Source organism: Melospiza melodia, chromosome 3 (genome assembly GCF_035770615.1).
Source record: "Melospiza melodia melodia isolate bMelMel2 chromosome 3, bMelMel2.pri, whole genome shotgun sequence".
NCBI lineage: Eukaryota > Metazoa > Chordata > Aves > Passeriformes > Passerellidae > Melospiza > Melospiza melodia.
The window spans coordinates 69,983,848-70,010,362 of NC_086196.1; the positions used below are offsets into that span (position 1 = coordinate 69,983,848).

The following is a 26,515-nucleotide window of genomic DNA, read 5'->3' on the forward strand; positions in this document are numbered from 1 at the left end:
ATATAATGTGTGCACACGTGAAAGACCTTCCAATCTTCCCCTCACCATTTTGGCTTTATTTTCCAACAGATGGCATTACCCAGCTGAACAGATGGGATGTCCAGCTCTAACTAGAGTTGTTGATAGAGAGGAGACTTCTTCATGGTAAGTTTTGCAAGAATTTAATGTTCTCTGTTATACACGCCCAGCACACCACGAAGATGTCTCAAAACTCTAACCTTTTGAAAGGCAAATTTATCTCAATCTGAAAATGTGTGCTGGTGTAAATCAAACATCTCAGCTAGGAAACAGACTTTTGAATTAAAGCTAAAGCCTAATGAATTCCTCCTTCAGTTAGAAGGAATCCACCTGTGCGAGAGGACTAGCTCAAGGCCAGTTTCTAAGAAAGTGCTCAAACCAGAGCCTAAAGGAGACTTCAGGTTTAGATTTACAGTCTCTGCTGTGTTGTGGCAGCACAGCGACGCAGATTAACACACCCAGGTGTCCTCCCTCGTTCAGCATGCATAAGAGGCAGATAAATTATCCTGCCCAAACTAGAAGATGACAGCCTCCACTCTCCAGCACCTTTAGCTGCTGCATGGGCAGTGCATCTGCTGCTACAGCTCACATTTTGACATGCTGACCTATGTCACCTTTCACTCCAGTTTAGGATAATACTCTGGGCTATCAGCAGCAGACACCAAGACCTTCAATTCAAGACTCCCTGTAGGATTTGGCCTCATGGGGAGCACCAAAGCTCAGAAGGCTCAGAATGAAATTGCATTCTCAACTGTCTGTTCTTGCTGTTGATTAAAACAAAACCAGAAAAAAGGGAAAGAGGAGAAGAATAACTGACAAACATGACTAGAAAAAAACAAAAAAACACCAGACCAACTCCCCCCACCCCAAAAAAAAAAAATCCCAAAAACCAAACCAAACCAGTCATGGCAAAACTCAGATCAATTCCAAAGCAAGGCGTCAGAAAGCAAATGTGAATCAAAAGTACTCACTCTGTGCAGATTTTGTTCTGTTTGTAGAACTTGTGTCTTGATGCAAAGAGACGTGAAATATATTTAGCATTTTCAAGATCATCCTTTAAAAATGAGAAAAAAATAGGAAAAATAATTATTTTGTTATTTTTACTGAGAAGTGACAAAAGTTTTTTAAAAATCCAGTTGCAGGAATGCTGGGTGAGGTCTCCCATGGGCTATTCCATGGTCTACCATGGAATTTGGCTCCCAAGAGCACATCTAGTGGTCTCAAGAGCACTGAAGGCATAGGATTACTGAAACCCAGTGGTGTGCATTGCCACTTCACTGCTAAGGCACAGTAGGGGGGGACTGCAGCAATAAAATGGCTCAAGCTTGCTGGTCCAGTTTCTGTACAGGCCTTGGTTCAGGGAGATGTGAAGTGATTTTAAACAGCACAGAACAGCACCGTGGCCCTCTGAGTTCCAGTATGTGCCCACAGGGTAGCTCATGCCCAGTTTCTACTTATGCTGCTGTATTTATGCCATTCTAAAGGCACTTCAGTTTTTTTGCAGACTTCCCAGCATAGGACATTTCAGGATGCTGGGAAGAAAACACAGAAATTAGCAGCCAAATGAAGTTAATTTCTCTTTTTGCATGAAGCACAACAGGAATGTGAGGGGGGTGGTGTTATGCAAGTGAGCTTCTCTGGGAAAAAAGAATTTTAAAGGTTTATTTTTACATAAGTAGCTTTCATGATGACACTGATCAGATCTTTTTCTTACTGTGTGAAAGAGTACATTCTCTTCTTTGTTGATCAACTCTAGAACAATTGAAGACTTGTTATGAGCAATATTCCCAATGTCATTCCACCTGCAGAGTAAAAAAATGCATTGGAGTTTGCCAACACATACATTCAAACATTTCACAAACACAGTAAGAATCCTTTAGTCAACATCAGTCTCATTTTATGGGAAAGGTTTTCAGTAACTCTTTGGTGAAGAAACCTGGTCAGGAAAGCAAGGAAATCGGGTTCTGATTAAACAGCTCTTAACCCAAAGCAGGAGAGTTAAAAGTTCTCTTTAAAAACACGAATTTGAAGACCCACAATAGAAGACACACTGAAAACACAGTAATGATAACCATTTTACTGAACTGTGGCATTTTGGAACTGATTGATTTTAGTGACATGTAACAGAATTATTTTAAGTGTCATTCCTGCCCAAATGCTGTTTCCACCTTTCATTCAGTGCTAATTCTTGCTAAAGAAGGTTGAGTTGACAACATGGTTATGTAGGCTATGCATACCATGTTAATACTCTGGCCTTATGTTTGCAATCTTTTTATTTTTTTTTCCCCAAGTAATTGTCAGGTTGCCCAAGATCTGAGTTATAATCTCCTTACAAATAGCTGACATTTGCGTACATTGCATGCAATCCACGGGTATGGAAGGGACTTGTTTGTTCTGTTTGCAGCATGCATTCCTCTTCATGTCATGGCAGGATGCTTGCAGTGCATATTTCCAGAGAGTTAGAATCCCAGCACTAACTCTCATTTCTACATGTAAAGAAACTTGTTGCTTTTGTCACCTGGCCCAATTAAAGGATTATCTAATTCCTTCTCAAAATTACATATGCAAAACCAGAGCTAGGGGAAAAGGGAGCACTACCATTTTTTAAGCTGACTAATGAAAGCTCTTTTAAGGCAACCCTCCCCCCAGAATTCCAGCTGAAGTCTGATATAAGCCTTAGCTACTGACTGAAAATCAGTGCACCTCAAACCCACAACTTTTAGGCTGCACAAAATTCCTACTCTAATCACAGGGCTTAGTAAAAATCCACTTCAAGTAAACAGCAACATTAATAAAAATACCCAGTAGAAGAGTAGCAAAGAAGAGCAAAACTATCCTCCCCGGAACCATGGAGATTTCTAGCAACATTTTCATACAAAACAAAGCCACAAAACAAAGTTAATGGATAAGTCATTCTTATTAACCAAAATAAACTGCAGAAGAAACAATAGCGTGACACAGCCATGATTTTCAAAATCACAGAATAAGAAAGTTGAAAATTTTTTTAGTGGGGCACCTAAATGTGGCAACCAGGTTTTCAGAAGTGTTGAGCTCCCAGGCTGCCAGCTGTGAGGTTTAACAGATTTGCATTCAGAAGCATCAAAGAAGAAGACATAAAGACAAGAGAAGAAAAGGGATCAAAGCCTTGTAAACTAGAACAAGATACATGACAGGCTACTGCAACTTTCTTGCCATCCAACCCATTCACAGACATCAGAAATTATTCTTTATCTCTCTTTGGGCCACGAGACCAATCCTGAAAACAGCAATGTTACTACTCCTTAGTTAGAGGATTGACACTGTTACAGTCACATATGCAAGCAAGGTAAAAATCCCACACATACAGCTCTGGATAATAACATAAAAGACCCTCATTTTTACCTATAGATCACAGTTGTCCTTCCAATTCTGTTTTTTATGAAGATGCCCATGAAGAAAATACCAAGGTGTATGTCATTTCCATGGTTATCCTGCAGAGAAAGGAAAATTTAATAAATGCTCTGGTCAATAGGTTTACAGGAATGCATGCTGAAGTACCAAAGAGAAGCCCTTCATTGTGGATGCAGGACCAACCTACATTTTGCAGCTTGACAGGACTCTGATTTTCATTATTTAAGAGCAGTTAGCACTTAAGTGGATTCATTGTGCTGATTAGTGAGAGCAGAAAAAGGATAAATGACCTCCAAGTTCTCCTCTCCCAAAGAGCATGCAGACCACAAACTGGCATTCACTGTATAATACCCCACATGCCCTGTCTTTGTGATTGCAACTATCTAGAGCCTGTAGGAATACCAAAAGCAATAGCTCTCTTTCACAGCCATGGTGTTTCTCCAGACATCTGTTAAAACATGTACAGATTTCAGAACACCACACCTGGAGATGGAATCCCTCTCAAAAGCTCTACCCTTCACACTTCCTCCTTTAAGTCCTCCATGTAGAAATTCACAGCATGTCACCCCAAAAAGTACTTTCATCTCTATGCAGCTACATCTTCTATCGATTTTCAATAGTTGGGTTAAATATTCAACTGCAAATGCCACATAAAAACAATGCAAAACCAGTGGACTCTAAGAAGTCCTATTGCTTTTGCACCTACCCATGTCTCCTTGCAGGCTCCTGTTTGAAAAACCACATGCTCCCAATCCATTTTGCAATCTGTTTTCTTAAAAAAGCCTTTTCCTTTTTTGTTTTTTTTTTTTTTTTTTTTTTTTGCTACAAAAGCTTAATACTGTTGACAAAGAGGTTTTTCTACATTTATCAACAAGCAAGAACAGTTCCCCCTCAGCTGCATATATAGTAATTGAGTCACACTTTAAAGTGGTAAACAGAAATCACTCTAACACCCTGAGTGTGGTTAGAAAGCATGGCTAGAAGAAAGGATATGAGAGAAGTTAATGAACTATGCCTGCACACACTGTACAAACCATCAGAGGCCCCTGCATTTTAATAGACCAGGCTATTCTCCTGGTCTAGAACCAGAGCTGTTCTCCTGGCCTTGCTGTGCTTGATCCCCAGAAGGCAACGAGGGAGTCTCTGCACCTGTTTAACTACTGAGTGCTGGGCCTTTTGCTAACTAACCATGGCTGGCAATTCATCCACAAGCTGAGAGTCAGCAGTTTAGTCTGATTAGAGGAGAACACATTCTTCTGCCTTGTGCCACAGGGAGTTTAACAAAGCAAAAAGATTGGGAATAGTGGGGGAAAATGTATGTATTTGTTAACATTCAAGTAATATATCTTCGTGTGAGTGTGTATACACACAAATAGCTGCATGGAAAGAAAGACACATAATTGTAATAACATTTTCTACCTGGGAAGAAAGAGAAATCTTTTGTTTTCCCCTTTGAATGCAGTTCTGTTTGTGTCCATGGCCAGCATGCTGCTCCTGAATGCAAGGCTAACACCTTCCTGCTATTTTGAAGAGCACCCAGTCCACTGTTCATACTTACCTTACAGACACATGCAATAATATCTAATGGCACCTCCAACAGAGGAATCTGTTGCAGTAGTGTGCAGCAAATTCCAAATGAATTTGAGGAGAGCTTTCAATTCATTCATTGGCAATAAACATTCCAAAAATTTTTTGGTGGGTTGAAAGTTTTTTGCCATTCAGCTCCCCCTCTCCAGGCCAATTCTAAGATTGGTGCCAAAGGATCAATTTTGACTTCAAAACAAGCAGGAAGCTTGTTTTGTTTGGTGTGCATTCGGGTTTGGTTTTAAATTCCAAGTTATCTTTAACTAGCAGGAAAACCACTCACAATTCACCACTTATGGTGTCTGGGCAGGTTAGCAGAAAGAAATGGGTCATGTTGGGAACAGTGGTGTTCAGTTTCTCAGCACAACTTTACTATGGCAGCATGTGCTCCATAAGGCCACACATCCAGACAATCCATGGCAGGATAGGACTTCCAGTGAAGGGAAAATGACTGCAAATGCAAAATAATCCCTGAAGTTCTCCCTCATTAAAAATGCATGGAGGACCTGTGTGCACACACAGGAAACTAAGGAAAAGTGAAGTTAATGCTTTCTCAGTAGCAACTTAGAAAGACATGAAGAGGTCTCCTTTTCCTATCCTGTTAAAGATTACCAGAGCTGAGATTCATTTGCCCTGGCCACTCTCCCATAGACAGCATGTGAAAGAAAGGCAAGGAGCATCTCTTATTCTGTAACAAGGATTTTCATGGAAGAGAAGCAGCACTCTAGGCCTAAGTAACCCTCATGCTGCAATGTCCATTCAAAATACCAGCAGTCATTTCACCCTCTGAAGCAGACTTAAACAAGTCCTGTCTCTTTTGGACAAACATGACTTGCATGCAGACCAAAGGTTGCTGCAGAGTTCTGCATCGCTTGATTCAGAGGTTCCTTTATAATATACACTGACATACCTTCACAGGGAAAATTTCCTGTCCAAACCCATCCAGACGTTCCACTTCATTGATGTACATTAACTCAGCCTCTGCTGCTGTAATGCCACTGCAATTACATTAACAAAAGGCAGTGAATAGTTCAATATTACACACACACACAAAATACTAGCAAAAAAAATGTGAGTTTCACAAACCACTTGAGAAGACACTTTGGAAACGCTGGCTAGAAATGCACAACACAAAGATAACTTTCAACATTAGGATCACTTTCAGCAAGGGGGGAAATTTTAGTAAATGTCAGTAAGCTAAGGTACAAAGCGCAGTCCAAATGACAGGAGGAACAAACAGAACTGATCACGTTATTCAGCTTCTTCCACACATAAAATCTTCTCCAGGCTTTATTAAACCACCAGGTTGTGGATAGTTTTGGATAGACAACTTGAACCATAGGGGTGCTAATCTGCCTGAATGTTATACAAGGCCACTGGAGCTTCCTAAAATGACTTAAAAGGAAAGACCTACATTTTCAAGTTGGCTGTTCAAAAACACAGGCACTAAATCCAAAAGTTGAACAGATTCTCTTTCATAAGAGAGAACAAACCAGCCGAAAACTTTTACACACGTGTCTACACACGCTCCTGTCACAGCTCAGGAATTCAAACAGATTTCAATTCTCAAAAGCAGGTCAGAATAGATTGCAGGTTGCCCCCAAAAAAGCCACTATTAATTTTTCTCCTCTTTACTCCTCCTTACCACAGCTTACAAACAGAAATATAGGAACCAAATACCTGAGAGAAGGGAGGTGGAATACGATCTACCTGCTGAAGTGAGAGGAAGTATATGCTCTTTGTGTTGCAGAAATAGCACTATAGAGCACAGCAGGTGGGAAATCTTTCCTTTCAAGCCTGTGAGTTAACCAAGATCACACAAGCAGCCCATGGCAGGGAGAGAACAGAACCAGGCCTGTTCATGGCCAGCTTGGAAGCTATTCCTTTGGTTGCATCAAAGGCCCAGGCTTGCATTGAAACTCAAAACTGAGAATGGCCCTAGACTCAGAGATTGATATTTGTCCTTTTACAACCACTTTCTCTCATGTAATGGGGAATGCAGCATCCTTCACATAATATTCCTATTGCATATGACATGTGGGCACTGCCATTTTTTCCCGTAACAGCACTCTGGAGGTTTGAACACTTCCACCACTGAAACACCCAGACAACATGAAAGACACTTGCTCACAAAGAAGGTTTTTTTTACAGAAGCACTAATGCACACACTCCTGGCTCATTAACTAGTTACACTATACTGTGTCCTCTTCTTGAGACTTCAAACCCAGTTCCTGTTATTTTCATTTCCATTACACTGAGAGCATTTGTATCCCCCTCCTCTTGTAAGAGGCTCTCGGATCACCACTGATCAAGTCACAGGGTCTTTCACATCAGGATTTAAATGAAATCAGAGAGAGGAGTCTACTGCATAGCACCATAGGGTTACACGTGCTCATTAAACTCAAGGGTGTAAATGCTCGTTTATTTGGGATTAAGCTCCTCAGCCATTTTGTGTTTACAAGAGGCAGATAATCTTCTGTGATAGACTAATTAAAAATCCAGTGACACAAAGCATAATAGCAACATGAAGATAAGCTAGTTAAACACTGCCAGGAATGCATGGGGAGGCAGGGAAGTGCTAGAACGATGATAACATTTTTTTTAAAAAATAGCACAAACTTTATCATGTCAAGCTCACCTGTGAGTTCGGTGCTCCTGGGCAACCTTCTGAGTCAGGTCCTCCAGGACAGCTTCATCCTGGGTCCAATCCTGTAAGAACATGAAGCAGCATCAAAAACTAGTCAGCCAAAGAGAGAGAGGATAATATGGCAGACAGAAATTATGACAGCAGACAGTTCAAGACTTGTAGTTACAGAGAGAGGACCTTTCACTGACCGCACTGAAAATTCAAAGCATGGGATGCTGCAAATATGTGAGAAGAACATAAAACTCTGATTTATTTTTTTTTTACCTTCTTTTGAGACAGTAAAGAAATACTGTTAAAAATAGAGGTAAAGTCCTTATTATTCCAAAATAGAGAACAGAATACAAAGTACAGACATTGTCCTGGATAAGTACTGAACAAATCCTTAAAAAATTTGGAATTCTACAAAATAATATATACCTTTTAAAAACAATACAATACACAGACCATGGAAAAATGGAAAAAGAATTCATGAGTATTTTTTGAAAATTAAAAAAATTGAACATGAATTAATAAGTATTTTTTGTCCTGCAACATACAGACATTCCCTTCCTCATGTTAACGGGATTGAGTTTTGCTACTTCTTCCAAGATGCATTAAAACCTACTTTATGCTTGCAACACATTTCTGAGCAGAAATTTTTATACTCTCCAAATTTAATAATGTGAGGTAGAAACAATTCTGAAATAATTGGGAGCAAGTTAATAAAGGAAGTCTACTCATAAATTCAAGGCCAAAAAAAGGAAGCTGAAAAACTTTCTTGCGAAACCTCAAAGTTCTTACTTTTATTGAAGAAAGCCTTAAGGCTGCATGTGATGTACTTAAATACACTGCTTCTTGCTCAATGGGGCCCTCCCCTCTGATATTTGCTTCTGCCACAAAAAAATGTGAAAGTGGTAGCGTGCTAATGAAAAATGGCATGGTACATGCCTATGCACAGCCACACACCTGTGGGGTGTACTGTGTACATAACTTTGTTCTTTTCACTGCTGAAGAAATGCCATTTGACACACATTGTAGCCTCACAAGATCAAACAGCACGAACGCAGCTGCCCCTCCCTCATCCACAAGCTCACTTCACTAATGAATTTACAGCAATGTTCTCAGTGGAGGCTTTTTCTATGCCCCAAATTCACTCAAATCCCCCAACTTGCTTAGGGACTCATTTGTATCTGCAGCACTTAGCCACTGTTACTGAACTTGCAGTGAAATATTTACTTTTAGGTTATCCATCCTCCCCAAAGAGCAAAGAGAAGTAGTTAAAGAAATGTCTAGAGAAATAGTTGATTTAAGAGTAGGCTTCTGAAGGTGTAGGAAGCAGACACTCTGCTGACCTTCTTAAATTTAGCAATAGTTGCATGGATGAAAGGCAAAATACCACAAAGCAATGGTAAACATGCAAAGCAGAAGAGAGCTGACCACACTACTGTGGAGGCAGCTGACACAAAAATAGACGGTCTGAGATGGGCCCAAAGAGTGAATTGCTGAACCACAGAGAAATTAACCACCTGAAAACTTATCTAGAGACCTAAAACCTTCCCTATTTTTTTTCTGAACAGAAAAATAGTACAGAAAAAATCCCTGGCAGTGTTCAAGAACAGGCTGGATGGGACATTGAGCAGCCCGGTCACTAGAGGAGGTGTCCCTCCTCACAGCAGGGCGCTTGAAACTCTGATCCTTAGGGTCTCTTCCAACTCAAACCACTCTGTGATTCATTTTGTATTGAAAGAACTTTGCAGAAGTTCATTTACTAAATTACTCCCTGACAACAACACTTTTCTCCATATATATTTTCAGCCATCTTCTATCCCATTTAGGCTACCATACATGACTTCATAAGCCTTCAACTATACACAAGGTCATCAATTATTTATCAACAGATAAGATGGCTAACCAAAGAAATTCTGCTCCACAGAGAAGATAACAGAAGTTTATTAGTGAAAGGTTAATACTGAAGCCACGTTTTACAGGTATAATCTACATAAAGCATATTCAGATCTCTGTGCATTCCCATCTTCCTTCTGCTTTTTTCAGGTTGTGTTGAACTATCTAGTGGCTCAAAATCACACTTTCACTTCAAGACACCAGGCAGATGTCACCTTTTTGGACTTAAGATGAACTGTCTACTGCAGTTCCTGTGCAAAGAGCATGGGTAAGTGGGATGAAATGCTTCTCAAGCCTTCAAATTACAGTGAGATGAATCATTCTCCCTCTACTGCTCCACTAATTGCAGAGGGAAACCAGATGCCTTAACTTCCAGGCAGCTACACTCAGGGCATGGGAACCCCACCCTGCTTCCAGATATTTTTTCCAGTTAGAAAGAATTCCATAATCTTTTATATTTATGAAGATTACACTAAATACTCACGCTGATGGACTTGTTAATCTAAGACAAAGCCAGCCTTAACTTCAAAAGGCATTTGTTTTAGGTTTTTTCTTCTCTAATTCATCCTCCCAAAGAATCTCAATGTCACAGACTGCAAGTGCTTGGCATTTGCCACCAAATTTCCAACATCATTAGTGACCTAAGCTTCCCTAAACATTCAAGTTATTTGCTAGTTTCCAAATGTAAACTGAATTTACAGCAAATGTTCCCTGGAGAACATTTTGAGAAGACCTGATTCAGGCTTCACTTGAGTGCAACAGTCAGCTGGTGTAAATCCACACTCTCTTCAGGAGTGGCTGCACGGCTTCTCCTGTGACACAACATTTACTACAGCAGCAGCCCTTACATCCCATTGAGTTGCCAGTTGCTAATATCACAGTACTGCTATTATACACCTTCTAAAACAGCTGCAAATTCTTTTTTTATACAAAGATGTCTGTTTCTTTTGTGGGCACCAGTTCGTAGTGGAGGCTCAACAGGAAGGGAAAATGGGCTGACATTCCACAGCATAGAATAATTCAGCTGCAATCAAGTTTTGGGTGAGAAAATTTTGCTTTCACTAGTCCAGTGCTGGTGCTTATACTCTGTTATCAACAAAGCCATCTCTGAATCATGGAGAAATTCTTCACAAAAGACCACAAAAGAGAGGGATAAGGAACTCACCATAGGAAACAAGACATATTCTCGGAGGAAGTCATGAGATTCAAACTGATTATAGTCTCCAAAATCCGCTGGAAAAAAAACAACACACTTACTCATTTTGGCACTTTCCACACATGTCAAGACCACACTCAACCTTTGCACAGACGCTTAATTTCAAGTGGGCAAGTTCTCTCTGAAGCCACAGCCCAGCACAAAGACTTTTGCTTGTACTTTAGCTTTTAACATGGAGGTCTGAAAATAAGTGTTATTACCAGAGATCAAGTGACAGCCAACAAGTAATTTCTTTCTTTCATCCCTAATATAATGACTATTTGCAATGCTTAACCATCAGGAGTTCAAGAGCTTGTTTTTCTGTAGCCTTCTTAAAATCATACCCCCACTAAAAAAATGCTGGGATTACTCAGCCTCCTTAAAAATCATGCACACTTTTGCTTCTGCACCATTTCCAATCCTGACCAGGCAAAAAAATAGAAAATTTAACCTAACTCTGCTACAATTCTACACAGTTGAACAAAAGATTAATTTTACAGCCTATAAAGGTTAAAAACCTATAAAGGTCTAAAAGGTTAAAGGTCAGTTTTATTAAAAATTGTCAATAGCCAGCATAGGGGAAGGCTTATTCTTCTGCAGCCAACCTAGCAGTGCAGGCACTGTGTTGGTCTAACTGACTGGCCCACACCTTTCTCCTCACTTCTCTGCTTCTTCTACATCTCTCCAAAAGATACTCATCTCCATGCTCACATTCACTCATCTGTCAGGCTGCGAATGCTTGTCCAAATATCCTTGAGACTGGAGTTTTGGAAATGCTTACTAAAGGCTAAACTACAATTTAAAACCCCAAACAATGCCTACATTTATCTATCTGTTAAATATACAACAGCTTATATCAAAAGAGTATCTTGCCAGGAGGTTTTTATTTTATAATAATTGAACAGGATCAAAAGCCATCTACAAGATTCTCATATTATAGGAGCTGGAAATCCCCACCATAAATCATTTTATCTAAACATTCTTTCAAAGCTACTAGACAATTTCACATATTGCAGGATGCCAAAAATGCAGTTTCATTTTGTTTCTACCTCAGAGTTATGTTTTAATATAAACAGAAAGAAATCAAAATGGGCATAAAACAGAGTCTGCAAGTTTAAAAGAAATAAGTATTTCAAATACCTTTGGTTGCATCACATGCAAAGGACAAAGGAAGTAATACAGTAGGATTGACTCACTCTCAAAATTAGGAAAAAGCTCCAAAAACATATTCAGTATCTATTGAGGCCTAACTTACACACTAGAAAATCTTCATTTACCTATATTAAATGATTCATTATGGAATAATCTTATACACATATTTCCCTTTATTAGACAAACATTTCAAGATTTGACAAGAAACATTTTCCCTTCAATTTTTAGCAAAGATTTAAGATACATACACAGCATTTCTACTGCTTTAAAAAAAGACCATAAAAGCATTTCTCTCCATTGAACCTTTAATTGTCAAGAATCAGATCCTCACGTTTGCTATTTATGTACATACTTCCCCCTTCCCACTCATCAGAGAGCATGCAGAGAACATCACTGCTGAAACTCTGCCTCAAGTTCTCATAGTCAGCTGTGGATAGACTGGAACATACTTCATCCAAATACAGGGCTTCTTCCTCTGCACATACACATTTTATGCTCCTACTTTTATTGATGTCCTTAGGAGTCTCAGAATAAAAATCTTATTGTAAGAAGTAGTTTATTATTAACTTATAACTCACATAACAATTATGGTCATGTGTTCTTTCATACTTCATATAGCACTATACAGCAAAATGAGATTTTAATTAAAGGCAAAATTAAAGCTGCTGCCATGCTTTTTGATGTAATTTGCATTTGAAACCGGAGAACGTGAAGCAAATTCATTACTGCAAAGTACTCCGCGGTCAGGGCTGGAAGAACTGGTGTTTTGTTGAGATCTGCTTGCATGAATTTTAGAAATAGGAAAGTTGAGCACTGTGATGTGGTCCCTCATTCCCACCCTGAGGCTGTGAGTGTTTCATCCACAGCAGTCCACCCCTGCACTTTGGAAACAATTGGAAACCCAGCTGCTGTGAGCAGGAGTCACACAGGGCCTCAGTGCCCAGTCAAGATGAAGGACAAACCACAAGAGCCATTCCTGGACAGAGGCCATGGGGGTCACACCATCCTACCTTGCACTGCCAGACCAGCCAGTCGAATCCCCTGCTCGAAGGAGGATATTAATCGCCCATCAAGAACATCCTTTTTCACCTGTAGGTAATACTGATATCTACAAAAAAAGAAAAAAGGAGCACAAATGAGCACAAATTATAGTATCTATACGCTTGCACATTTCTTATAGGGAAAAAAAGACTGTGTAAAGGAAGGAAAAAATCACCCCAAACAGGTCAGGTCACCTGTTGAACAGCAGGTCTGTACCCAGCTTCAGAAGCTCCTCGTTACCATAACAAACCAATATGAACCCTACCTGTGCAATGCTTCCAGATGGGTGAAACAGAAAATAAAAGGTTCTAGTTTGGGTTCCCCAGATCACATAGAAAAGGGACATCTGTGAAGGTTACCTCTTTTGTAAATTTTATAGGGACCATGCAATCCCCAATGCAAAAAGTGGCTTTTCCACGTTTCTTCTCTTGTTTTTGATCCATTGTCACCATTTGGATTGAAGAAATATAATTTTAGCTATACATTTTGGTCTGCTGATTTACCTTAAACTATGGCGCAAAACAAAAAGTTTTTTAATTGGCATTTTTCATGTGTAAGGATGACTAAGACACAGAAACCAAGCAAACACAGCTTCTAGCACAGTCCATGTGTGCACTCAGCCTCATGCTTCCACCCCCTGGGTACACTTGGATGATCCAAATCAAGAACCTCACAACCCAACAAATAGCCTTTTTCCGGCTGTGAGCAGACACAGCAGCACAGAGGTTACTGCACCCTACAGCTGCATGCCCGCTCTCCCTCCGAAACTGAAAGCGGAGGGCATCCACTTAAAATGCCATGGATTTAAGAAATAATTGCTTGAGATAAACTGGGAATTGGCACACAGGCACGCCAGCCAGTTCCAGAGACTGCAAGCTCTGCAAGGCAGACAGTGAAGAGCAGTCAAAGTCTGTGGGCAGCAAACTCCTACCTGTGCTCAGCTACAACCACATCCGACCTTCCCTCCGAACCTCTCCACAGGGAAGCTGTTCTGGCCTTGCTTTAGAGTGTAAGTGACCTTCCCAGCTCCAGCAGAAGAGAGAACCACTGCAACATCACCCACAGAACATGAACTGTGCTGCTTTTAACTATGCTTGCAAGTGCTACTGTTTGTGTTGAGGTACAAGAAAAATATAATCTCATTTAAAATGCTCAAATTTGGCTTTCCCACAGCCTAATAAAGATTAAAACTGATGAGGATTTTGAAATTTGATTGAGAGAAGCAGGCTGAAAAGCACATGGCTTCTCAGCCTGGGCCCTGTGCCTCAGCCCCAGGTTTCACACTTGCTCAGTCCAAGAGACAAATCAGCTTCTTTCCACTCCTTTGCAGTGACCAAATCCTAACTCTGAAAACATGCATGCTTTCATAGAAGCTTGACATAAGCTGCTTTATCAACCACACAGGTAAACAAGAGTTGGATGAATTTGGTCTTTAACACTTGCAATCCCAAAAGCAGCTATTGGGTCCACACTACATCTACACACGAGTTATGTATTCTAGTCTGACAAGGAGAGTAAAATCTGGATCTGCCATAAAAATAAGGCTATTGTTAAAACAGAGTGGTAAGAGGCTATGTGAGACTCAAATCAATGTCAAATCTTATAGTGACATCCTAGCAGTACAGAAGTGAATAATGTCACCAGCTGCAGAGGAACCATGATTTCAACCACAGTGTCCACACAACTACAGACAAATCACAGGAAGGATTGCTTAGGCAAGCATCAACAAAATACAGTGCCTGTATGCAGTTACTGTAGCATCAAATATTATGACCTAGGCTTTCAAAAGAAACATTGCTGTGGGGTTTGAGTTGCCTTTTGACTTGCCATAGGAATGTGATGAAAGCAAGGAGGAAACATTGCGTAGTGTCTGCCTTGGACAATGTGGAATTCTCAAGAGCTGTCTTCACAAACTTCCCCCAACACTGATGTTAGAAATGTTAGGGCAATTAAAGAGCACATACACTGTTACACACAGAGTTTCACATTCATTCACACAGTTACACATTCACAGACAGCTGACAGCACCCACAATCTGAGAAAGATGTCTATTTACAGGTGTTTCACTTGATCATCAGGAAGGGGTCACATTTAAAAATCTTATTAGGAAGATATTATATAGATAGAATATAGGAATATTCTATAACTTTATTCAATCATAGAATGTGTTGGGCTGGAATGGACCTTAAATATCATCTAGTGAGTTTAGGACTTATTATATATTATAGATTAGCATGCAGTAAGAGTTTAAGGGATGTACACAATTAGTGCTCTGACATTAACTGGTGTATCTGTCAGGAAAAAATCTCATGGAGAAAGTTGCCACTTCTCACAGGCAAACTCACTGAAATGCAATCACTTGCTGTGGTTCTGGCACCTGTTTCAGTGGAATTGCCAAGATAATCTGAAGAAGACTGAGGCAGAAACCTGTGGTTGGTGCCTGCTTCCCCTTTAACCCTGGACTGATAGTGACAAGTGACATCCACCATCCCCTGACATGTCTTTTCATGGTGTCCAAATACAGCATGAACTGGGACATCTGTCCCCAGGCACGGACTGGGGTGGCTAATTCCAGTGTCAGGGCAGAGGAGGAGGCTACCCTGGAGGAAGCTCCACTAGAAGGCTCTAATAACTCCACCAGCCACAGATTCATGGCTCAGCCATGCTGCAAAACTGTGGTCAGGCTCCCTGCCCAGCCAACAGAGAGGAGCGACTGGCCCAAGTTCTGTCAGGGATTTGAGGCTCCTCCCTCTGAAATTAAATTAAATGCTGTTATTATACCACTATGCCAACTGAGACTGCTCTTTGTTCGCTTGGATTGCAAAAGTAGATCTATAATTTGAGGGAAATTGAACATTTTAAAAATGTTTCAGCTATAGATTCACTGAGGAAAGTTGTTCCAGGACAGCAGATAAAAACATGCATTTCAGAAGCCTTCTATTAGGTGGTTTAGTTGGGAAAGCCTATGAAAAGTGAACAAAAAGAGAAGTTTGCAATCTGCATCCCCAAATAATAAAAGACAAAAAATTCAAAGTTAAGATTTCTGAAGGTTTAATCACAAAGCCATTCTAGCATACCAGAGGAGTGCAGGGCAGCACACACCACCACAGCTGAGTCAGCCTAGGGCTGAAATCTCTCACCTTCATTGCTCTCTCTGGGTTAAACTTTACTACCAGAGCCATTGTGCATTTAATATAATAAAGGCTACTGCAGTTTGCCAGCCTGTAGCTAATTCCAAGGGGAATGGGAGTGGACAACAAGTCTGAACAAAGCCATCATTATAAGGATATCATTTCCCACAACTCTATTTAGCCAACACACAAAACATTGGAAGCATATTTGCATGCATGGCATCAAAAAGCACATTTTTATAGAGTAAAGAAGCTGCAACTGCATGACTATGAGACAACATCTCAACTCCAGAATCTGTATTTTGGCAATCCATACCATTAAAGGAAAAAAAGCCCACCAAAACCCAATAGTATCAGTGAGCAGGAGATAAGGGTACTATTTTAAAATTTAATTGCAACACCCAGATTCAAACTCTGCTAGAGGTGTAGGGAAATAAATAAATAAATGTAGGGAAATTCCATTTTCTCAAACAATTCTGCATGGACCAGGGTCCACATTTGCTCTCAGGTCACTTCAAAAAAGAATGTGGGTGTTTGCATAATGTCACTGAAGTCATTGCATCCTTCCATCACCACTGTTTACATAATGTAAAATCCCTGTTGCTATTTGATACACACAGAAAATAACTCAATTTCACTGATTTCTATTCTCCTCAACAACCAACATTTCATATATCACAAGCCACACAGAACCTGGCCTGACCAACACAAGAAGTGAGGTTTTTGTAGAGAAATTAAAGGATGATTTACAAAAGTAAGAATATGGGTTAAGTTTGCAGAGTAATTGCACTGAATCTTCTGGATTTTCTTACTAGTGACTTCCACAAAGAACCACAAGGCAAATACTTCCTCACCTTAATCATTACTCAGTATTATCAGACCCACTAGCCTTAGTAATCAAGCAGCATCAAACTCTGCTAGGAAGTGTAAAGAAACAGAACAAAAAATTCTTTTTGTCCCAGGGATTTACAATCTAAATGTATATTTTATACAAAAAGGTGACAGTATTGTGTTAATAAGGTTTAATACGGTTTGAATACTGCAATGTGACCTGTCTGGATTTTTGTTATTTTTCACAGGTTTTACTTTCCTTCTCTGTACATCAGGGAGGGTTTGCACCTCCAAAGCAGCAGGAAACACTTAGAAACCTTTCCTTTTTTTTTTTTTTTTTTAATCAGTTTGTTTTATTTGGAAATTTCAAGCCAGTATAAATACAACACAGTTTCAATACCAATAAATATTTACCTTGAGTGTATCTGAAAATAAACAAAGCACTACAAAATATGTATTAGTTACCCAAGAGGTAGAACTCCTTTACAATCGTTACTAATGATGCTATTACTGGCATGACTAACTTTTTTATAACTCATTAGGTACCATTTTGGCACCAAGCCTATCTATTGGATAACTACATAGCTATGTAATTTAACTTCTCTGGAGGAAAAGAGAACTGCTCTACCATTTCATACCTCCAAAAGAAGAAACCTTTAAGACTCAATGGAGAAAGAGATTGGTCCACCAGTGGTTTAGCTCAAGAACTTCAGCTCTTTTCCAACTTCAAAAAAAATTACAATTAGAGTACAACACGACCTTCTAAAATTAGGAACACAATAAAAGTCTCATTGAGTCACAACAGTCCAAGTCAGCTCATTTGAGATTATCTTGGTATGGTAATATATTTCTGAGGACAGACGCTGCAATGTACACTTATGCAATAATGTGCCCACAGGGGAAGCGGTTTCTCCAGAACAGAAGTCTTTTAACATTTACTAAAATTATTTTAAGCACCAGCTTTGATATGGATGTGTCTATTGTTCACCTGACACCTTAAAACCTGCCATGATTTTGGCTTTTTTACTATTTAGCAACAGGATTCCATAGATACCTATATGCTACATTTGAAATAGAAGCCCATTTTTTATTTTGAGGATATATTTTCTCAGCCTTTGAGGTAGAAGAGCCAATGACTTGGCTATTCAGGGCAACCAAAGGAACTCCCTAATAATGACCAAGAAGTGATTTCTATTTATTTATTACATATTTAAGAGAATTGTATTACTATTTGACTCTTACTGGTAGCTTTTCTGAGAAAAACATGCTTTAATGTATTAATGATCATTAGCCTAATTTCATAGACTATCTGAGGTTGCTGAAGCTACTCATGTAAACTTGAGCAGGAACCCAAGGCAGATTTGGGAGATCTAAGGTTTTGTTCCTAAGTGTCAATCCAGAGCACTACTTGCTGGATGCTGCTTATTTCACATGGACCATTCTGCAACAAATCTGACTTGCAAACTTGGACTGGATTTTATATGGTAAGGAAGGCAGACAGGCAGACAAGACTGGTCTTTTCAAATGCAACATCAGGATATTGGCAAAGATGGTGTTATGGTTTCTGAGCCTGAGCATGCTGAAACACATTTTGGAGGCAAGGATTCAATCAGCACATCTTAATCTAAAGGCACTTAAAAAAAAAAAAGAGAGATACATAGAACCATGATGTCATTTTCAGTAACACAGAGCTAATGCCTCGTCTTTGCCACTTAAAAAACTTAGATGGTGTTGATAAACACCATCTCTAGTTCATTCCTTTGGAATTTCATCAACTTCTCTCCCAGCAAAAGCCTGGTGTTTCACAGTCCTAGACAACAGCCATTTACCTGGGATTTGTGTTAGAATATAAAAAGCAATGACAGTGTTTCCACTAATAGAAGGGTAATATTTTTGGAAGGGTATTGTTGAGAATGAGTCTACCACACCCTGTCACAGACCTTCGGGAAGATCAGCAGACTCGCCAGAAAAAGAGAGCAAAGGAGACGAAAGAGCTTTTGTCACACACGCAGGAGGAAATTCCTTCAGAAGCTCAAACTGTCAATGCCAACAGTAAAAACAGAGTCATAACATCTTGCAGGGTAAGAGCTCTTTGATCATAGCAACCTTAGAGGGTAGGTCAAGGCTAGCTTCAGGTAACTGAGAAATGACTCTCCAAAAGCAGCATCCAACTGCCGACATCCTGGCTTCCTCCAGCAGCTGGATGGAAAATATGACTGACACTAAAACCAAAATAAATACATGGAAAGATTTGTGTCATTCCCCTTCCTAATGAAACAGAACAATGCTGGGATAGCATCATATTAACACATTTAAATGAAAAAAAAAGGAGAACAGATCAAAACACAGTTCCTATCACCTACTTCCAGATCACTCCATCTCTCTCTTTAAAAGCAACACATTATAATTGAAGGGGAAAAGAGGGGACTTGGCTACAACAGACCAACTTCACAGTGATGGTCACTTTCCATTTATTATGATGTGCAGGTTGTGAGATAAGGACAAATGATGCAGAGCCTGGATGCCTGGCTTGATGGTGAGCTGCACTGAGGCACACAGTGAAAAGCCAGCTACCACAGGTGACCAGCGAGGTTCCTACCAAGGGCTCCTGCCTTCCAAAGGTTGAGGGCCAGCTCACAGTCAGCTCCTGGCTAAGGATACTAGAACAGGAAAACCTTTGCACAGCTGAAGACAACATGATGAGAATTGTGCATTGCTTAGTTGTTGTTTATCACCTCCATTTCAACAGCTGACTACTGAAAGGTTGTTAATTGGCATGCATTCCCCAAAAGACAATTAAAATTCAAAGTCTTCACCTCCTCCAGTTCTTTACACAGCTGGCACATGATTTCAGAAGTAAATGCAAAGTGTTTTAAGAGCAATAAGGTTTGTATTTTGGCATGAATTAGTCAATAACACCAAATTTCTGCAGAAAAATAGCTTAAAGAAAAGTTTATGTTTATATTATAAATGGACATTGACTGTTTAGGAAAGTAACACAGACGTGTAACCTGTCCCACACAAGCAGTACATGCTCCCAGCAGTACATATCCCACTGATATCAAACTGCTGCGGCTCTGTTGCCCAGAGTTCAAGGGACCCCAGCAAAGCCCCCAGCAATGAGCCAGGGCACAACAGAGTCACACTGTGCATTCTCACAGCAGCAAGAAACAGAGCACACACAGCAAAGAAGGGCTCTGCCCGTGCTTTTCTCTTCCTGCCATTTCTGATGGGCCACAAGCACAGACATGCAGCAGCCCTGCGCAGCCTGCAGACATGACACAAGCCTTCCAAAACACGCACTCCCTCCATGAGAGGCTTAGCCACCAGATGCAGCTCCACAGTACCCACCAATTTCTCTGCATTTAAACAGAATCCCCCCCAACCACAGCAGGTCCATCCTCTGTATTTGTACTTTTTTTTTTAAAGAACGTATTATGCATTTTTCATTCTCCAAGTTCAAATAAACCCACAAGCACAAAGTGAAACTTTAAATAAAAAGGCCAGTAATGGCATGCTTTTGCAAGAAAGGAAGGCATGCCACAACCTGATCTTGATTTTCTGCTCTTGAACTATTGAATTAATTATAACAAATTACAGGGAGCCCCACTACAATTTATAAGCACAATAAACTCCCTTACAACCACCTATAATTTTATCAGAGTTAATCCAAATACCTAAAGAATTATACAGCACAAAACTTCGACATGCCTTTTAGAGTAAAAAAAAAACCACCAGGGAAGCCATATTCTCTTGTCTTCTGAACCTTTTCATTTAGAAAAGGCTACATTTGGTCACTGCAAATTGGAGTCCAGCAAACCCTGGTGACCCCACCATAGAATTCATCTTTATAAAAGCGGGAGTGAGATTGAAAAAGTAAAGCAAAACAAAATCATATAATGCAAAGAAATATGTATTTTAGCATTTCTAACTGGAAAAAAAAAAAAACCAAAATGTTCAATGCAAGTATAAATATTACATAAAGACACTAGAATAAAAAAATTGAGAGCAAAGAGTTTGTTATCTATATCTTTGAAAAAAGCCATGTATCCATGTGGTTTGGGTTTTAAACACATGCTAAAAGTCTTATTGCTCAGCCTAGGCTTGAAAACATGCTCAGCTATGTGCTCATATCTCCTGAACTGAGCAGAACACTTGCATTTGGCTACAGATCCAAAGGCTACAGCTCAGGAAACTGTTTTTTCTTTTTAGCTTCACATTCTTTTTTGATCACAAAAAGAAAAAAAAGGTAGGAGTCTGGTTGGTGAATGACAGCAATGCCACATACCACTTTTCACAGCATGGTTGGGTTTTTTGAGTGCAAACCCACAACATCTCCCACAGCTGCTGCCTCCACCTTCATCTTCCTCCCAACACAATCTTCCCCGTTCCCATACAGGGTCCCAGGGCTCTTCCTCCTCAGGAAGCTGTGTGTCCCAGAGGCAGCTACTGCTTTGATGCAGGATTTTGGATAATAGACCAATTCTCCCAGGTGTCAGGCACCTGTCCTTTGGTGCCTGACACACAGCATGGGCTCCAGCTGAGAACAGGAGCCACAAGCACACACAGAGACCCCCACCTACACACAGGTGCTCACTAAGGTGCCGCGGCATGCAGCCTGTGTGCCACTGCCCTCTTGGTTAGTCACATCCTCACAACAGCAGGGCCCACACACACACAGCAACTCATGGCCCCAGATGTCCAGATGGAATAAAACAAAAAAAAAAAATCCTGAAATGGCAGCTGCAAAGATTCATCCTCACAAAGAAGCAAAAGTGCAAAGATAAGCCATGGCTACATGGACTGAAGAGTGCTTAACCTCCTGGGGAAGAGGAGCACAAAAAATCCCTGTTGGTCTTCCCTGAATTGGAACGAGATTTTGGCAAAAATGAGATTAGACCCCAAAAAGTTAATAATAGCTCATATTTACTTCCTTTATTCATATGTGTTGACTCACAAAATATGCTTCTCCCTGCCCTGAAAAACAAGGCAGCTAACCCTCAAGCTGTATCTACTGTGGGGAAAGGTGGTTTAAGCTACATATGGAAGCAATATGAGTCAACAGTTTGAAAATTCTCCTGGTAGCCAGCCAGGTTAATGGCCAAGCAGGTTAGAATATCATGCTAAAAAAATGTGGTGAGTTAACTAGAACAAATGTATATACTCAAGCTCATACTATGCAATACTGAAAATAAATAGATAACATTTTTTTTAAGTGGTGCTTAAGTACAGACATAACTATTCTTTGGAACCAAAACAAACATGAAGAGTTCTCATTGCTCCATTCTCTTCCCCACATTGTGTCAGTTGTAACAATAAAATATAATGTATATACCCCATAAACCCCATTTTATTTTTCAATATATATTTTAAAGATTCTCCATCCATACTGCTCTAAACTCTGGAATTACTCAAGTCCACCATGTTTGTCTGGCTAAATGTAGTGTGTTCTGCTGTGCACTGATGCAGAAGCTGAACTGAGTGAGCACATATACCAGTGAACAACTGGCATGCCTATGTAAGTATCCAGAAGCACATCACAAAATAATTGCTTTGTGGGTGCAGAGCAGCATGCAAGTGTATTCAGGTGTTACTTTATTCAAAGAGCAAGCGAACACGTTCAGACTTACAGAAGAATGTGTGCTTAGCCTGAACTTAACAAAACAAACCAAAAAAAAGGCTCTGGTGAGCCTGCAGTGAATCCTTGTTCATGAATTTATAGAGCTCATTTACAAAACCCTGTCAATGAAACCTTTATGTAGCACCCAAACTCACACAATCAATGTCTGAGAAAGCTCTACTGATTTAGTGGAATTTTACCTGGTGTGGGGTTAAAATCCAATCCATTGGCTACTGCCTTTTACAGTAATCTGTCCTGGCAAAAAGAAAACACTGCTTGAAATGTGACACAATGAAGTTGCTGCCTATCTATAGGTCGTCAGTACAACACCTTATATTCCTGTGAAAAGATTGTTGGAACACCTACATTAGCATCACTGCCAGCAGAAAACAGGAAAACTCAGGTTGCTTCCACCTCCCAGACACCCCAGTGACCCTAGTGTTTCCAAAGGAATAATTGAAAACAGTCACCCCACACCTCAGTAAATCGTGCAACCAAACCACGGCCCAGGAAGTTGTAACATCCCAGCGAACGCAATCCTGCAAAAGTGAACGCAGCTCTGATAACGACGGGATGTTGCCAGGGAAATATGTGAATCAGTGCCCTGTTGGGTGGGTAAAATAGATCCATTTCATGAGATGAATAATTATTCTTTGTAAAAGCTTCAAAAACAGCTGAAGATATCAAGTGCAAAAGCAGCTGCCAAAGATAAAACAGTGAACCAGTAAACATCTCACTGCACAGGAATCTGCCATCTTCCAACACTGAGATTTCTGCCAAATTCTTGTTGAGATTCTCAGCTGTATAAGGGCCTCCACACAAATGATTCTTTTAAACACATTTGGAGACTTGAGGGTTGTACTGACCTCCAATTGCAGGTCCTTGAGTGCTATACCCCGCCAGTAAGGCAAAAAAAATTAAAATTATTCAGATCACTGAAAAAGGTAAGTTTAGAACTAAGTTTTCATGATCTGTGTCTCAGCTACAGGAGAAGGTAAAAAGTTTGATCCAGGCTGCAGTACAAACTTCAACAGTGAATAAACTTAATTAAGATTGGCAGTGCTACCCTAACCAAGATTTCCATTGCCTGTTGAATTCTCAAAATTTAAAAAGCTGATAGAAATTCCAATCAAAACCCACACATCTGTTTGCTCTCATGTTGCGGCTAATAGTGGCTTGACCCTCTACCTGATCCAGCAGAAAAATTTCAGATATCTATCTGGGACTTCTATTTAGAAGACCAATGATCCACAGTTCCCTTTTCAAAACACACAGTAGGAAAGAGAAAATGAATCACCTGCAGAAAGTGATGCACAACAGAGGAATCCTGAATCACACTGTGGAAATGCCCATTTCTTCTCACTGATTACACAGGAAGTCAAGAGCAACCCTCACTCTGTAAGGCTTTATCAGGAGTAGCAACACGACTGAGGCAGGAGTGGCGTGTGTCACAAAGAGTGTAAGGAGTACATCCCCCAGCAGTCTGCACTTCCCTGAGGAGAAAATGCCAAGTCCCTGTTACTGCATCATGTGGAGGACACACAGGAGAGTACCAGCCCCAGGTAATGCAGTCATCTGTCCAAACCAGTGCCTTAAACTACCCTGGCAGACAAGTCCGAAGCACATGGCAGTGTGTGAGGTGCACCAGAACACCCAACCCGTGCACAGCGCTCCCCAATGAGTGGGAAACCTCCCTCTGCAGTGACACACATTGCTGCTACACCTGGAGGGGAAAAAAGGGCAGCCAAGCAGTTTGCAACAGTCCAAATGACAAAGGCAGTGAGCAGCTCAGTTCCGAAACTAGAGGAGGAATTATCCTTTTCATCTTCATTTGAGGGCATGCAAAAATGCTGATGGGCACTTCCATGACTCAAGTAGCTAGGGATGACAAGTGTTTTTCCTTTTTCCACGTTTTTTATTCTTTCTCCTTTAAACCAAAACACTGAAGCTGTCATCTTTTTTTCTAAAACTCTCTATTTGCTTTTAGTTGCATCTGTCTGGGTTTAAGGAGACAACCATACACTAAGAATCTTCAGGGAGCAAACTCTATCATGACTGATTCTATTGAGAGTCATTCCAGCAGCCCGGACTTTTTCATTAAGTTTACAGAAACCTCCCAATTTATGGGAGGGAACTCCCTGTCCATCATGATGATGGCAGCATGCTCTCACCAGTCAGGAAACATTAGACTCAATTTTCCAGTCTACAGAATATTATTTCTATTTAGAAATAAAACTATTATGAAACAAATCCCATTCTTTGTTTCTCTGCACTTTGTATCTCTGCATCCTGCCTTAGGCCTGACACAGTCCTCAAGAGTAAATACCTAGGTGAAGGTTTCCTGTAGAGTTTACAGGTGTAAGCAGATGTAGCAAGGCCATGCTGTTAAGTACCATTTTTAACACATCCTCCAGCTGCGTAAGCAGAAGCTGACTATCCATGCACTCATGGTCACGCCTTATGACACTGCAGGTCGGAGAAAGCAGGACACAATTCCCCACTTCGTTCCAAAAAGTAGGCTAAGTCACAGCTTTCATGAGGTTCTGGAGCCAATTACAGCAAGACTAAAAATCTCCTTTCAGCAGTATTTAAGATAACTGGCTACTAATACAAACCAAGAAAAAGGGACATGTATGCACATACACATGGAATGGGTACTGCTAGCAGTACAGCTACAGATATGCAACCATGTGTCTGTGTGGCACTGGGAAATCTAACAGGAGAAAACCAAGGAGCAAGAAAAGCTGGATTTAAATGGAAGACAATTCCAGGTTATCCTTGTGATCCTCCTAACACAAGTGCTTATCACTAAGCAGCGGTGAGGAGAGTTTCCTCAGAGGCTGAGAAACAAAAAGCAGTCAGTGTGACTCATCCAAACACAGCTCCATACACAAAGCAAGCTCTTCGCTGATGAAAGCAGAAGCTTAGATTTCTAGCCTCAGCACCATTCCACCTGTCAGATATCACAAAATAAATATATAGGCCACTCAAATTGGTTTTTGTTTCCATGCAGGAAGCCAGAAGAACTTTTTTTCAGAAAAAGAAAACAGAACAACAGAAGCTGGTCAGACCTTCAAAGCAAGTTTCAAAATGCTTAATCTATTTCCATCTCTTTAAGGATTATAAAATGTCTCAAGTACTAGGTTCAGTCTCATGGACCCTCAGCTCTTCTTTCTGGAATTAAGGTTCAATCCTGGCAGTCTATATAATTGAGACACATTTTTAGGACAGTGGTTTGCAGCTGAGTCCTAGTTATAAACAGCCACTTCCTCTAATGGCCAGGAACAGGACACAAGGAAATGGGATGAAGCTGCTTTAAGGGAAGTACTTACACTGGGATTGTAAAACAGGGACAAAGCAGGGGCTGTTACGATAAGACAAGAGGCAATGCCTTTAAACTAAACAAGAGTAGATTTAGTCTACACATAATGAAGAAATTATTTACAGTGAGAGTGGTGAAGCCCTGGAAGAGGTTGCCCAGAGAGGTGATGGCTACCCCATCCCTGAAAACACTGAAGATCAGGTTGGATGGAGCTCTAGGCACCCTTACCTAGTCCCTACTCATTGTAGGTGGGTTGGACTAGAAATGACCTCTAAAGGTCCTTCTAACCCAAAGTATTCTATAAGTCTTCTGTAATTCCAAGTTCAGAATGGATCTGAGGAAAAGATTCTTCACCTGTAGGGTGGTCAGTCACTAGAACAGGCTCTCCAGGGAAATTACTACAGTACCAGCCTGATGGTGTTCAAGGAGCATGTGAATGATGCTTTAAATCATATGATCTAGTTTTAGGTAGTCCTGCCAGGAGCAGGGAGTTGGGCTCAGTGATTGTTATAGGCGCCTTGCAACTTGAGAGGTTCTGTGACTCAGTGAACCTTCTTCTGTTCTGCTGCACATATCCACATTTTCTATTAATCTGGTTCTTTATATACTTTTGAAAAGGATGCATGATTAATGTACTGTCATCTTTGAAGTTTCACAGGCCACACATCAACCTCCTCAAAGCCATACCATTACTGAAGAATGA

At 40.4% G+C, this 26,515-nt stretch overlaps 1 protein-coding gene across 2 annotated transcripts in view; it reads right to left on the reverse strand.

The window, feature by feature from the left end:
• The window catches only part of PTPN14 (protein tyrosine phosphatase non-receptor type 14), a 70,980-nt gene that overhangs the window by 27,857 nt on the left and 16,608 nt on the right, over positions 1–26,515 (reverse strand). For both annotated transcript variants that reach the window (XM_063152173.1, XM_063152176.1), the window contains exons 3-9: positions 12,878–12,975; positions 10,686–10,753; positions 7,631–7,701; positions 5,903–5,990; positions 3,400–3,488; positions 1,733–1,820; positions 990–1,072 (exon numbers count right to left, since the gene is read on the reverse strand). In XM_063152173.1, coding sequence (XP_063008243.1) covers positions 990–1,072; positions 1,733–1,820; positions 3,400–3,488; positions 5,903–5,990; positions 7,631–7,701; positions 10,686–10,753; positions 12,878–12,975 — 585 coding nt within the window. The remainder of the gene's footprint in view (positions 1–989; positions 1,073–1,732; positions 1,821–3,399; positions 3,489–5,902; positions 5,991–7,630; positions 7,702–10,685; positions 10,754–12,877; positions 12,976–26,515) is intronic.